At 41.8% G+C, this 14,583-nt stretch overlaps 1 protein-coding gene across 1 annotated transcript; it reads right to left on the minus strand.

The window, feature by feature from the left end:
* Positions 1 to 7,417: 7,417 nt before the first annotated feature.
* On the minus strand, positions 7,418 to 12,298 carry LOC129147785 (galectin-10-like). Its single transcript, XM_054711138.1, has 4 exons — positions 12,284 to 12,298; positions 10,597 to 10,673; positions 9,893 to 10,103; positions 7,418 to 7,531 (listed from the first exon to the last, which is right to left on the minus strand). Exons 1-4 carry the CDS (start codon positions 12,296 to 12,298, stop codon positions 7,418 to 7,420), a joined length of 417 nt encoding a protein of 138 aa, XP_054567113.1.
* Positions 12,299 to 14,583: the final 2,285 nt, after the last annotated feature.

Raw genomic sequence — 14,583 nt, forward strand, 5'->3', positions numbered from 1 at the left:
CATTTACCACTGCAACAAAAAATTAAGATACTTAGGAATAAAATTAACCAAGGAGGTAAATAAAAGACCTGTACTCCAAAAACTACAGGATGTTGAAAAAAGATAGAGAAAGATATACACAAGTGGAAGAATATACTGTGTTCATGGATTGGTAGAATCAACATCATTAAAATGGCTATACTAACCAAAGCAATCCAGAGATTCAATGCAATCCCTAATAAAATGCCAACAGCATATTTCACTGACCTAGAACAAATATTCCAAAAATTTGTATGGAATAAAAAAAGACCCCAAATAGCCACAGCAATCTTGAGAAAGAAGAACAATGTTGGAGGGATCACAATACCAGATATCAAGTTATACTACAAAGCCACTGTACCCAAAACAGCCTGGTACTGGCCCAGGAACAGGCATATAGTCCAATGGAACAGAACAGAGAAAGGACATACAAATTCTCAGCAAAGGAGCCAGGAGCATACAATGGAGTGAAAAGAGTCTCTTCAATAAATGGTGCTGGGAAAACTGGACAGACACATGAAAAAAAAAAAGAAATTAGACCACCAACTTATGCCATACATGAAGATAAACTCAAAATACATAAAAGACTTAAATGTAAGTTGTAAAACCATAAAAATCCTAGACAAAACCTTTGGCAGCATAATCTCAGACATTTCTTGTAGCAGTATGTTCATGGATACTTCTCCTAGGACAATGGAAACTAAGGAGAAAATAAACAAATGGGACTACATCTAAATAAAAAGCTTTTGCACAGCAAAAGAAACCATCAACAAAACAACAAGAAAGACCACTGCATGGGAGAACATTTTGCCAATGATACATCCGGTAAGAGATTAACCTCCAAAATTTATAGGGAACTCATACAACTTAACAAAGGAAGATAAACAATTCAATTAAAAAATGGGCAAAGGACCTAAGTAGACAGTTCTCCAAAGTGGAAATACAGAAGACCAAGAGGCATATGAAACAACTAGTAGCCCGGTGCACGAAATTCGTGCACATTGAAAGGGAATTAATTAGATGAAATATTTTAATATTGCTATTTGCCCTTTCTCTATAATAAAAGTGTGAGAGATAAAAGGAAATGAGTACAATGTATATGAAAATAATACATAAATTTATTAATAAGTAAACAATAACAAAATGATATAACAATAACAAACTGATATAACAATAACAAACTTGTAATATAAAAACAACATTGATGCAAATAATGATTGATAAAGTGATTAAACTTATTCTAATATCTTCCTGTATACCACATTAAGAGTAAAAACACTTTCAGAGTGCTTGACTAATTTCCCTTGAGAGAAAGTATTTACAGCTTTAACTTTAACGTAACATGCTCTTTGAACTCAAGAGAAAGCAACAGCTGTAACTGGTTTGACTCAGTGGATAGAGAGTCGCCCTGTGGACTGAAAGATTCCAGATTCAATTCCGGTCAAGGGCATGTACCTTGGTTGTGGGCACATCCCCCGTAGGAGGTGTGCAGGAGGCAGCTGATCGATATTTCTCTCTCATCGATGTTCCTAACTATCTATCCCTCTCCCTTCTTCTCTGTAAAAAAAATCAATAAAATATTTTTTAAAAATACTTTTATAAAAGCGAGAGAGAAAGCAACATATAACTGACCATGTCCAAAAATGGGTTCAGGTAGGAATATTCCTACTCTGTCTAGAGTTTGTCCTTGTGATTTATTAATAGTCATCACAAATGCTGGCATAACAGGAAAATATCTTTGAATTAATTTAAATGGGTGGCCAGTGTCAAATGGGGACAAATCAATTCTTGGAATCAGAACAATCTCTCCCCCTGCAGATCCTGTTAATATTTCAGCTTCGATAATGTTAGGTTGCAATCTTTTGATAATAAATCTGGTACCATTACAAAGACCCCATTTACTATTAAGATTTCTCAATAGCATGATGATTGCACCCACTTTCAATTTTAATTTATGACACGGCATTCCAGAAGGAATAATACTATTAAGAAATTCAATAGGAAAATTTTCCTTTTCAGCATCATCTGTTGAGTCAATGGAATCATCACTCAAATAGGCGTGAAAATCTCCATCAAGTATATCCAAAATTTCTTCATTTAATTTTTGAACGTGCTCATTTTTTGAACAAAGAATTGCATGTTTAGATATATTATTAATATTATCTATAGATATACTATTTCCAAAGATGGCTTAAATAATAGATCCATTAAAAATCACTTCATGGGGAATTTCAATAATATCCATTCCTAAATGAAAACTGCTATCAAGTTTGCCATCTCCAAGTTTTACTAACCATTCACTATAAGCAGAATCCTCTGATCTCATATTTGTTTTAAGAGACAACTGTCTGAAACATCCCCAAACACTACAGTACTTTAAAACTTATTTGTACTATGGCCAATCTTATAGCATGGCAACACAAAAATCCCCTCTGAAAAGAACTTTCCCACCAAATGCACATTCAAATTAGCGCCAGCGAGAGCTTTATATGTATGGCACGTGTGCGAGTCAAAGTTTATTTTTATATTTCCAGTGCATCATATGTACCAGTTGGTCGGACGGATGGACAAATGTCGGTCACTTAGCCTTTTATCTATACAGATTATAAGTCATGATTTTAATTTTTTTTTTAAATTATCCTTTAATACCTCCAAAGCACAATAAGTAAGAATCTGAAGGTTTATGTGGCTTCTATTTGGTTTCTAGGACAAAGTTCTTTCCTTTACCCACCACTCACTTCTCTCCTTTTACTCTTGAATGTTAATTCCAACATAATTTTTGTAACACCTCTTGAAAAGGATCCCACCAAGTTTTTGATAGTCCACATGATAAAACTTACAGAAAAATACAGCATGAGACTTTCATTCTCTCACTAAGTTCTTCATATAACTGTAATTCCTCAGCCTCTAAAGAATGAAAAAGGAGAATAAAAGTGCCTTCTCTCATTCCAAGGCCTTTCTCAGTCAGGCAACCACAAAAAGAAAGAATGAGCCTACAATTCATGCCATGTAATCTCTATCAGGCATAATTCAAATCAAATCCCATCATGCAAAGTCTGGGATAATTAAAATGTATAAGAGAACAGTGGTGACCTGGGGGAGAACTTATGAAACCTTGTCTCCTGCTTTTGCTGACTATTCTTTTCGTTATGCTAGACTCCTAGTCCCTATCGGGGACCTGGTCAGATGGCTGTGGGTGCTAACCCACGCCACCTGGATCCGTGATCGGGGACCTGGGCAGCCTGCTGCAGGCATTAACCCATGCTGCCTGCCCTGGTCCGCGATCGGTGATGGCGGACCTGGTCAGCCGGCTGCCAGCACTAACCGCCTGCCCCAGTCCACCATCATGGCTTGGATCTCACTGGCATGGGTGCTGCCCTCTCCCCCTGCCATCTTTGCTGGTTTAACGTGTATATTTGCTTCTGATTGGCTGGTGGGCGTGGTTGGTGGGCGTGGCTTATGGGTGTAGCGAAGGTGCGGTCAATCTGCATATTACTGTTTTATTAGATAAGATGCTTAAAGTCACTAATCATCCAAGAGATGCATATCAAAACAACAATGAGATACCACCTCACACCTGCCAGAATGTCTATTATCAACAATTCAAATAACAAAGCGAGATTGTGGAGAAAAGGGAACCCTGATACACAGCTGGTGGGATGCAGACAGGTGCAGCCTCTGTGGAAAACAGTATGGAGTTTCCTCAAAAATTAAAAATGGACCCAGGGATCCCACTTCTAGGAATATATCCCAAGAAATAAGAAATACTCATCAGAAGGAATATATGCACTCCTATATTCATAGCAGTGCAATTCACAATAGCTACGGTCTGGAAACAGCCCAAGTGCCCATCAGTAAATGGCGTGTATAAATACATGGTGCACTTTTACACAATGGAATACTATGCAGCAGTAAAAAAACACACACAGATTTCTTAACTTTTGAGGCAGCATGGATGGGACCTGGAGAGTATTATGCTGAGTGAAATAAGCCTATCAGAGAATGAAAAATATCTCATGATCTCACTTATATGTGGAATCTAATGAACATAATGCATTGATGAACAAAATAGGTCCAGAGACATTGAAGCATGCAACAAACTGACAGATCTCAAAGGGAAGGGGTCAGGGGAGATGGGAAGAGATTAACCAAAGAGTCTTCATACATAAATACATATCCAATGGACATAGACAATAGTGTGGTGAAGGCTTGGGGTGGGGCAGGGGCTGGGAGGAGGGGGTGAAGGGAATAGGTGGAATTAGGGGACCTTTGTAATACTGTCAACAATAAAATAAAGAAAAATAAGTAAATGAAAATGCACTAAAATAGAAATGCTTAAAGGATGTTATGAAAATAGTTATACTTTGACTTTCTGATATTTTTCTACACCTGAAAGGTTTGTTTTGAAAACGTTTAGAGAAAGAGAACCCTTTTCTGGGACCATAACAGTGACTGTGAGTTCCACAAGACAGGTGACAATCTGTCTTGTTCATCTCAATATCCTGGCCACTGAGCTAGATGTGAACATGTATTCACCTGAACTTAATATTTCTGCACTTTTCAGTGAGTATCATTTTACCCCAGGCAAAAAGTTTACTTCACTACAACCAAAAGGTAAAATATGCAAAACTGAAGGACATCAGAGAAGAGCCAGGATCGAGCGAAGGGGCATTAATCTTAGGCCACCTCTCTGTCTTTACCCCTCCTCATCCTCTCTCCTTTCCCCTTCTTTCATGTTTTATCACATTCTTCTCCATGCCTCCCTCCCTTCCTTTTCCTCCGCTTTGCCCACCCTCTTGACTCCAAGTCTCTGGCAACATCTCTGCTTACCCCACTGTTGTAAGACCCCAAATTGCAGCCCATAAGGCTTGTAACTTCTAGGGGATCTGCCATCCCAGCTCACTTGTAATGCCACCTCTAGGCTTTGGTCTTTCTGGGACTTTTGTTCTTCTATATTAATTTATTTCCTTATCTACTCCAATGCAAAGTGTCTTACTATAATTATGTTAGACACATTGATGTATAATTTATTAACATCTTGTGAGATTTAATCATTTTGAAAATCCTACTGGGATTTTGTTTAAAAAAACAGATGATTTCTTGGGTTATTTTTAGGGGAAAACTGGAATTCTAAAAACAATGATTCTCCTCTGTTAATATGGTGTATGGGCCCATAGATTCAGGTCTCCTATTACAGTAATTATATGTGTTTTTATGGTTTCCTTGATAATTGTTTTTGCAGACATAGGTAGTAAAACTGTGAGTAAAAAACAATGAATGATAATTTCAGGATGTAGTTTCTTGGGAAGGTGAGGACACAGGAGGTAATGGGGAGGGACATGTATTTTGTTATTGTTGTTTATCCTTTCACAGATTTTGAGAGAGGGAGGGGGAGAGACACACAGAGAGAAACATTGATGTGAGAGAGACACATTGGTTGGTTGCCTTCTGCACACCCCAACCATGGCTGGGGATTGACCCTGCAGCCGAGGTATGTGCCCTTAACTGGAATCAAACCCGGGACCCTTCAGTGCTCAGGCCGATGCTCTTGTCACCAAGCCAAACCAGCTGGGGCAGAAGGACACCTAGTTTTGATATTTGGGTTCTTTCTTCTTTGGGGTTATTATGAATAATGTTGCTATGAGCATTAAGCAATGTCCCTGTTTAGATATTTAGGTTAGGACTGAGGCACACTCAGTCATTCAGTTGCTCCTGCACTCCCTCCTCACATATACTTTAAGTAGCTTCTCGTTGGAGGCCCCACAAAATTCACATCCATGATTCCCAAACCAGGTCTTCTCTCCATGTGACAGCTATCACAGTAGGGGTCCTGGGAATGGGACCATCTTCAGGGGTGGTAGACACTTGGTTTTCATGAATTGTTCTACTTATTAAGTAGTTTCTTTTTTAAATTTCTTTATTGATTAAGGCATTACATATGTGTCCTTATCCCCCCATTACTCCCCTGACACCCCCACTCATGCCCTCAACCCCCTGTTGTCTATGTCCATTGGTTAGGCTTATATGCATGCATACAAGTCCTTTGGTTGATCTCGCCCCCTTACCCCACCCCGCCTACCTTCCTTTTGAGTTTTGACTGTCTGATCAATGCTTCTCTATCTTTGGATCGTTTTTTGTTCATCAGTTTTTGTTGTTCATTATATTCCATAAATGAATGAGATCATGTGATATTTATCTTTCTCTGACTAGCTTATTTTACTTAGCATAATGCTCTCCAGTTCCATCCATGCTGTTGCAAATGGTAAGAATTCCTTCTTTTTTACTGCAGTGTAGTATTCCATTGTGTAGATGTACCACAGTTTCTTTTCTTTTTTTTTTTTCAAATACATTTTATTGATTTCTTACAGAGAGGAAGGGAGAGGGATAGAGAGCTAGAAACATTGATGAGAGAGAAACATCGACCAGCTGCCTCCTGCACACCCCCTACCGGGGATGTGCCCGCAACCAAGGTACATGCCCTTGACCGGAATCGAACCTGGGACCTTTCAGTCTGCAGGCCGACGCTCTATCCACTGAGCCAAACCGGTTTCGGCTACCACGGTTTCTTAATCCACTCATCGGCTGATAGGCACTTGGCTGTTTCCAAATCTTAGCTATGGTGAATTGTGCTGCTATGAACATAGGGGTGCATATATCCTTTCTGATTGGTGTTTCTAGTTTCTTGGGATATATCGCTAGAAGTGGGATCACTGGGTCAAATGTGAGTTCTATTTTTAGTTTTTTGAGGAAACTCCATACTGTTCTCCACAATGGCCGCACCAGTCTGCATTGCCACCAGCTATTTCATAACTATAATTTTGCTACTGTTATGAATCATAATGTAAATATCTGTGTTTTCCAATGGTCTTAGGCGACCCCTGTGAAAGGTGTCGCGACCCACAGGTTGAGAACCGATGTCAGAGGTCGCCTAAGACCATTGGAAAACAGAGATATTTACATTATGATTCATAACAGTAGCAAAATTATAGTTGTGAAGTAGCAACGAAAATAATTTTATGGTTGGGGGTCACCACAACATGAGGAACTGTATTAAAGGGTGGCAGCATTAGGAAGGTTGAGAGCCACTGTTCCAATGTCTTCTCAGATATTTCATCAGCCTGTCACTCACTCCTTGTATCAGAGAAATGTTTATCCACTTTGTTCCCTGATCTCTCCCACAATATTCTCACACCCCTCTTGGTCATAACCCACATACTCTTTTTTTCCTCTCTCCTTTTTCCCTCTAAAGCAAGAAGCAAATCTTGTTATGTTTTCAGGGGTTTTAATGACCAAGTGTGGGTAAGCGTGAGAACCCATGTTGTTAGTGAGCTCCAGGAATCACAGGATCACTTAGGTGGAGGGATCTCCTTGACAATGGGGTGTCTGGTCACATCCTTCTCTAAACGACATTCAGTGAGGTCAGGGACACATCTCTCCACACCTGGATCATCTTCACAGATTTTGGGTCAAGCCGATGGGGAAAAGTGTAACATTGGAGACCATTTACTGCTACCTGGAAGAGAATATGTGTCAGAAATATGGCATGCCACCAAACAAACTTACCGTCTTCCTTTTGTTGGAGAGTGGGAATTTTTGAGCACTACTGAGGCCGTGGACTATGCCCCAGATAGAGATGTCAGTGCTGACACCAGGCCAGGCCTTGAGATATGATCTCATGGCCCCTTCCCAGCACGTAGCCTTCTTTCATAGAACACTGTCAGCTTTCTGAAGAACAGGATGACCCTGTGAATAACATGGTCGTCATTGGCATGATCCTGACGTTGCTTGGGAAAAACTGTTTTGTCTTGGGTTACTTGTTCTGCAAAAACCGGATGTGGTTAATGTGCTTAAAAGCGGTCCTACACAAAGGGTCGCTGCTGCTCTCTGGTCTCCCTGCATGGAGAATGGCAGAGCAGTCGCCGGGTCTCCCGGCCGCCCGGCTAATAAAGGCTCCCTAAATTTTAATTTGGTCTGGGCTCCAGTGGTCGTTCACTCGCATCCGCTCCACAACACTTTCCTTTCCTACCCTACACACACACCATCCACCAGAAACTCTTAGTCACACTCTAAAACCCAACAGACATGCTTCTTTCTATAGCCTACCTTTTGTGATGATTTCAGACAGTTATTCACCCTATTTTCTGTGTTTCTCTCATTCTTCCACTGAGGTGTTAGCACTCTATATTGTACTGTCCATGTTTGCCTGGGCTTCCGTCTGGCCAGGAACTGTTTCATGAATTGATAGTCTGGGTCTTGCACAGAGTGTCATAGGCTAATTGGTCATTAAGTGTTTATTGAGTGCATTGATTTTTAGCTCTACTAAATTTTACTGCCATTTACTCCTGATGACTCAATAGCTCAGATGTGTGGTGGTAAAGGTAAAGAATAAAAGTCTTTTTTTCCTAGTTTTTATAGAGTGAGGGTGAAAGAAAGGGGGAAGGGCAGAGAGAGAGAGAGAGAGAGAGAGAGAGAGAGAGACGGATGTGAGACTCAATTAGTTGCCTCCTGCATGCACCCCGATGGGGTCGGGGATTGAACTGCAACCCAGATACACGCCCCTTGATGGAGAATCAAACCTGAGACCCTCAGTGTGCAGGCCAATACACTAACTACTGAGCCAAAACTTAAATGTTCCAAAAGAGGAGGAATAATACATAAGATTAAAGTGAGAATATTTTTATTCAGCTTATAAGCAAATGGAACAATGCCTCACTTCCATCATAGGACATTAAATCTTTTTGCCTCTCCAATGATAGAAGGTTTAAGCATACACTTTTATGGGTGTGACTATGGAGAAAAAGTGGACTTTTTAGGTCTTAATTTTTCAAATTTAAAATGCACACACTTTTTGAACCAGTTATTCAATTCTTCTGAAGTTATCCTTCCTTATAAAAATAGGGAGGTTGCCCTAGCCGGTTTGGCTCAGTGGATGGAGCATTGGCCTGCGGACTGAAGGGTCCCGGGTTCAATTCCGTTCAAGGGCACATGCCTGCGTTGAAGGCTCGATCCCCAGTAGTGGGTGTGCAATAGGCAGCCGATCAGTGATTCCCTATCATCATTGATGTCTCTATTTCTCTCTCCATTTCCCTTCCTCTCTAAAATCAATAAATATATATATTTTTAAAAAATAGGGAGGTTGATAATGACAAAAATGTGATATAGAATGAAGTATTATTCATGAAAGCAAAGTATGGAAACCACCTTAATGTGCATGAATAAGGGTCAAGTTAAACTATTCTGAAAATGCTTCTATTGGAATATTATGCAAACATTAAATGATGTGGGGGCATCACAAATAGAATGATGTTAGTTTCTCTAACATACATTCTCTGACAACAAATAAAATCTAGTCATCAATGTGTGATTTCTAGAGAAACTTATAACATCATTTGTTTATAAATAAAAGCAGAAAGAGATGAATGATAGATAGATCAATAGAAAGGTAGATACATAGACTTGAACAAGCATATATTATCTCTGGAAGGAGCATAAAGGAATTAGTAAGTGTTGCTCTGGAGAGAGGGACTGGGTTTGGGAATGTAGGGAAGACTTAATTTTAGAGTGATTATAATTATTTATACGCATATCTTAACAATCTCCTATATGAAAACTGAAGGATTGACAGCATAGGTAGAAAGAGGCTGTGAGTGAAGAAAGAAACTTCTCCACCATGGAGAAAAAGACGTGTGTGCTGATCTTGACCTGCTTAGCTTTGGAAAAGGACCTGAGCATGGCAGTACAAGCAGAGGGTGCTCTGTGATGAGAGGGGCAGGAGATGAACCACAAGTGACTCTGGGGGCCAGGCCAGGGAGAGCTGTGTGCTCCTGTGAGAGCCCTGAGAGCCCATGGAGTGGATGTTCCTGGGCACACTCACCTGGTACTCCTTTGTCAGCATCAAGATGCACAGTTCAAAGGGTTTGCCATCCTCAAAGGGCATAACAGAGGATTTCACTTGTTCACCCCATTTCCCATCCTGACGGCTGTTCATCACCACATTGTTGCCAAAGTACACTCGGAAATAGAAGGCGATGTCTGAGTCCACTTCATTTCCAGTGTGGAAATCCACCTGCATTTCTGGGCTCATACTGAAGGCAAAGCACACAGCATGTTGAGCAGGACTCTTCCTCATGGGGCCCACATTCCACACACAAATACAAACCCTTCCCAACTCCTCCTGGGGGATGGAAGGCCTTCCTGGGTGACACTGCAGTACGTGTCCCTGTGGGGTGCTTCAGCTTGTCCTGCCCAGGCTGGGGAGATGCCTCATCTCTTTAGCCCAGGACTCACACTGAGCAGCAGTCACTGGCCCGAGGCTACTTTTCATGCCCTGGAAACACTGTGTCCCTTGATAATAAGCTTCAGCTCCAATGCTTGAGTGACCTCAGCCCCCAGACTTCAACACTAGCCCACAGACATGCACCTGTCGGTTTAATGCCTGGCACTGTATGGGTCTCCAGAACCTGCATCTGCATTGTGCTTCCATTATGCTAATTACAAACTTTAACCTCAGTCATGCATGAAGTGACCCCAAAGCTCTAGTAATCTCACTTCTCCTCCCCGTGGGCTATAGATACTCACCCGAACGACATGGTAGGTGTCGCTTTGATTTTCACTGAAGAACCAACAGACAAGGATACATATTCTGTATATGGGACCTGCCATGGGAGACAAGAGTGGTTGAAAGGGGCAAGGCCAGGTGTGGTCACCAATTCTGTAACAGTTCCCAGTGGCAAAGCAGGTTATACATCAAAGGACATACTGTGAGGACCCTCTTCTTCCCACCTCACCACAGGCAGGTCCCTGGGTCTTTGAAGAAATGAGAAGGTTGAAGTTAACAGCAAGAGTTCAAAAGCCAGGTGGCCTGGATTCTAACGCTGATTCTACCTCTTACTACCAATGAGAACTGAGTTCCATTACTTGAATGCCCCCTGCCTCCATTTTCTCAGTACAAGGAGGATTATAAAGATTCCTATTTCATAGGATGTTCTCAGGAATAGCTGAGCTACTAGATGTAAAACCTTTAGCATGGTCACTGGCAGGTATAGGGTCCATACAGGGGTGACTTAGCAGAAGCGGAGGGCCCTTTCTGGGATACTACCCTCCCATCAGTTTTTACCTGAAACTGTGAAGATAAGGCTTTAGAATGTAAAAATATAAAATATAAGAATTCACTCCTATATAAGGTAGTTGTTTAAAGGGAGAGGGAAATAATGGAAAGGAGACTCCTGTGTGTGGCATGTATATGCATCAGAATTTTCAAGGGCAATGGTGTCCTTTCCGGAATGTGTACAAGTTGCTGAGGAGAGTCAGTACCTGCACACAGGGTGGGAGACAGGAAACTGATTAGATAGAATTTACTGGTTGTTCCCTGATATCGACTGTAAGCTTTGTCTGAACTGAGGATGGTTTTTTCCCTTCCATTTTCAGGTGATCAATTCTCTAAAAGCAATTCTCCCAAATACCTTCCCCAAAGAGCCAGGATCTGCTTACTCCCCCTCCCCCTGCTTTTTATTAGGACAAAGGAAGGACTGGCTCTGGGGAGGCCTGAGGCAGGAGCAGGGGTCACTGTGTGCTGATCCAGACAGGAAATCCTGTGCCCCACAGTCTGAGTTCACCTGCCCCCAAGCCTTCTTGAGAAGAGGCACCTGAGGACTGACTCATTCTGCTCTCATTAATGCTCGGGGAGGAGTGCTGGGAAACCCACTCTCCCCAAGACCTTCAGTCCTGCCCAGCAGAAGCCACAATGATATACATGGAAGGAAACACAGCCACTTAAACAGTCACTACCATGTACGGGAGAACCCTCACAAGTGGACAGAGGTGAACACATATTCATAGTTCAACACGCAGTCATAGATCATCATACACACACAGTTACACCAAGACATGGGACTCACCATCTCCCACATACCTCCCAACACTACTACTCATGATGACATGCACAGCTGTTCAACCACTGCACCTGGTGCACTCACACACACATACTCAGAGGCATGAAGACAAATGTGCAATCTCACTCCTTGCACCCATGCACACACTCCCTCATCCCAGTCAGCAGTTCACTTCCCACACAAAGTCACAGTGTCTCAATAGAGTTCACCCTCAGTCAGATACCACCAAAATCTGACAGTAGATACACTTTGCTCATCCTCTCTCTTCCACATATTCACAACCCCCAGTAAAACGTTCCCAATATTTTCACCTCAGAAAATCTCAGACACTTATGGGACCTGGGATCATTGAAGGCTTTGCCTTTTCAACTCACCTGTAGTGCTGCCATTGTTGTGCCTTCTGCTGGGAAGCTCTTCCAAATTGTGTGTAGTTTTGTGTGTGTGTGATCTCTGCAAGTAGCAGGTTATAACTGATTACTGGAAGCCCCGCCCTCTAGCTCCCTTTTAGATTCTAAGTCTCTTCTAGAAAGATTCAGGTGAGAAGGCGTGGGGTATCATAAATAGAATCAATTACAACTATGTCCTTGAAAAGGATGTGTTGTGATGCAATAGAAACTTCAGTGAGGAAGTTGTGGGTGAGGAAGGATTATCAGGAAAAATTCATGAATAAGGGGGATGGAATGATTGGGTGAGTGGGTCTATAATCCTGCCTACATGCCTCTCACCAAATATTTATTCCTCAGAGCAGAACCCATCCAAAGGTTCACATTTTTCTAACTTGAACAATGGCAAAGAATTGGTGATCCTGGAGGTAAGGCCTCCCTTCCAGAGGTCCTGGGAGATCATTGAAGTTGATCCTCAGCAGACCTAGAGATAGAGACAGAGAAAGCCTTGGTGTCATTTCCTTTCCACAGGAGGTCCCTTGGCTCTGTTAATGCCAACAGTGTTTTAGCCTTTTTGTTTCACCTTCTTAGTCAACTTCCAACATACATCAATCAAGATTGGACATTTAAGATGAAAAATTCTTTGTATTAAGAACACTTCAATAAGTATGATTTAATCATGATGAGCTATTTAATAAATTATAGCACACCCAATTAATGACACATTCTAGAGTCATTAAAAAAGTGAAATAAAACAGTAAAAAACAAGTTAAATCAGAAAGCTTTTCGACATTAAGATTTCCAAGTGGAACACAATGAACAAAATAAACTGATGAACAAAATAGAAACAGAGGCATGGATACATGGAACAGACTAACACTTACCGGAAGGAGGAGATGAAAAAAGGTGAAGGGGTTAGCCAAAGAACATGATGCATAACCCCTAGACCGAGACAACAGTGTGGTGATGGCGAGAGGAAAGGGGGGCCAGGGGCTGGTTTCAGGTGGACAAAGGAGGGGAGGGGGATAGGGAAATCTTTGTCAACAGATGTCAACAATAAAAGTAAAGTTAAATTTTTTTTATTAATTAAAAGATTCCCAATTGGGCCTCTCTTGCCACAGGGAACTCATGGGATACTGATACCATGGGAACAACAGCAAGCAAGCCTGCTGGAGAGGCCAGGTGGAGAACTAAGGATCCTTGATCAACTGTCAGACATGTGAGTGAGGCCATCAGGGACTGTCCAACCCTAAAGAAGTCACCAGCTTACTACACCCACATGAGAGAGCAGACAAAACCTACAGAAGAACCGTTCAGCTGATCCCAGCCCAAATCGTCAACTCACAAATCATGATCTCACAGATTCATTACTGTTTCTAGCAACTAGACAACAGCAATAGATAAGTTATGTAATTCTGAAATATTTACAGATGAATTTACTGATGTTTAGGGATTTGCTTCAAAAGAAGCCAGGGGTGCTCTAGCCCAGTGATTCATTTGGTCAAAGCATTGTCCTGTATAGTGGGAAAAAAGTTGAAGATTTGGTTTGTTTCCCAGTCTGAGTTCTTACCTGGGTTTTGGGTTTGATCACTGGTTGGGATGCATACGGGAAGCAACTTCTCTCTCTCTCTCTCTCTCTCTCTCTCTCTTCTCTCTCTCTCTCTCTCTCTCTACCTCTTGACCTCTATTGTATTTGAGCTCCAGGCTCAGAAAAGCAGCAAAACTCTGTGGGCCACACAAGGACCAGCTGTGATAACTGGTGCCAACCAATCAGTGGAGACCATGACCCTGAAAGGAAACACATGGAAAATTCAAGAATATTCTATTGAGATCTACCCTAAGACCTCCCCTAAACTCCCAGCCTTTAAAAACCCTCAAAACAAAGGACCCAGCATGAGCCATCTCCTTCCTGGGAGCATACGCATGCCTTAACCTTTCCTTTCTCCTTCCCCCACAGTGTGCATCACCTAACCCAGGCGTCCTCAAACTACGGCCCGCGGGCCACATGCCGGTGTTTTTGCTGTTTTGTTTTTTTACTTCAAAATAAGATATGTTCAGTGTGCATAGGAATTTGTTCATAGTTTTTTTTAAACTATAGTCCGGCCCTCCAACGGCCTGAGGGACAGTGAACTGGCCCTCTGTTTTAAAAGTTTGAGGACCCCTGAAACTCTAAGGGGCCCCCTAAAACTGTCTCCAGCCCCACCTTTCTCTGATTTTCCAGTGAACTAACGGCACCCCCAACTTGGCTCACTTGTTCATGATAACGTTTCCAGTGACCCCAATCAGCCCCA

The sequence above is a fragment of the Eptesicus fuscus genome, chromosome 21 (assembly GCF_027574615.1).
Source record: "Eptesicus fuscus isolate TK198812 chromosome 21, DD_ASM_mEF_20220401, whole genome shotgun sequence".
NCBI classification, from domain to species: Eukaryota; Metazoa; Chordata; class Mammalia; order Chiroptera; family Vespertilionidae; genus Eptesicus; species Eptesicus fuscus.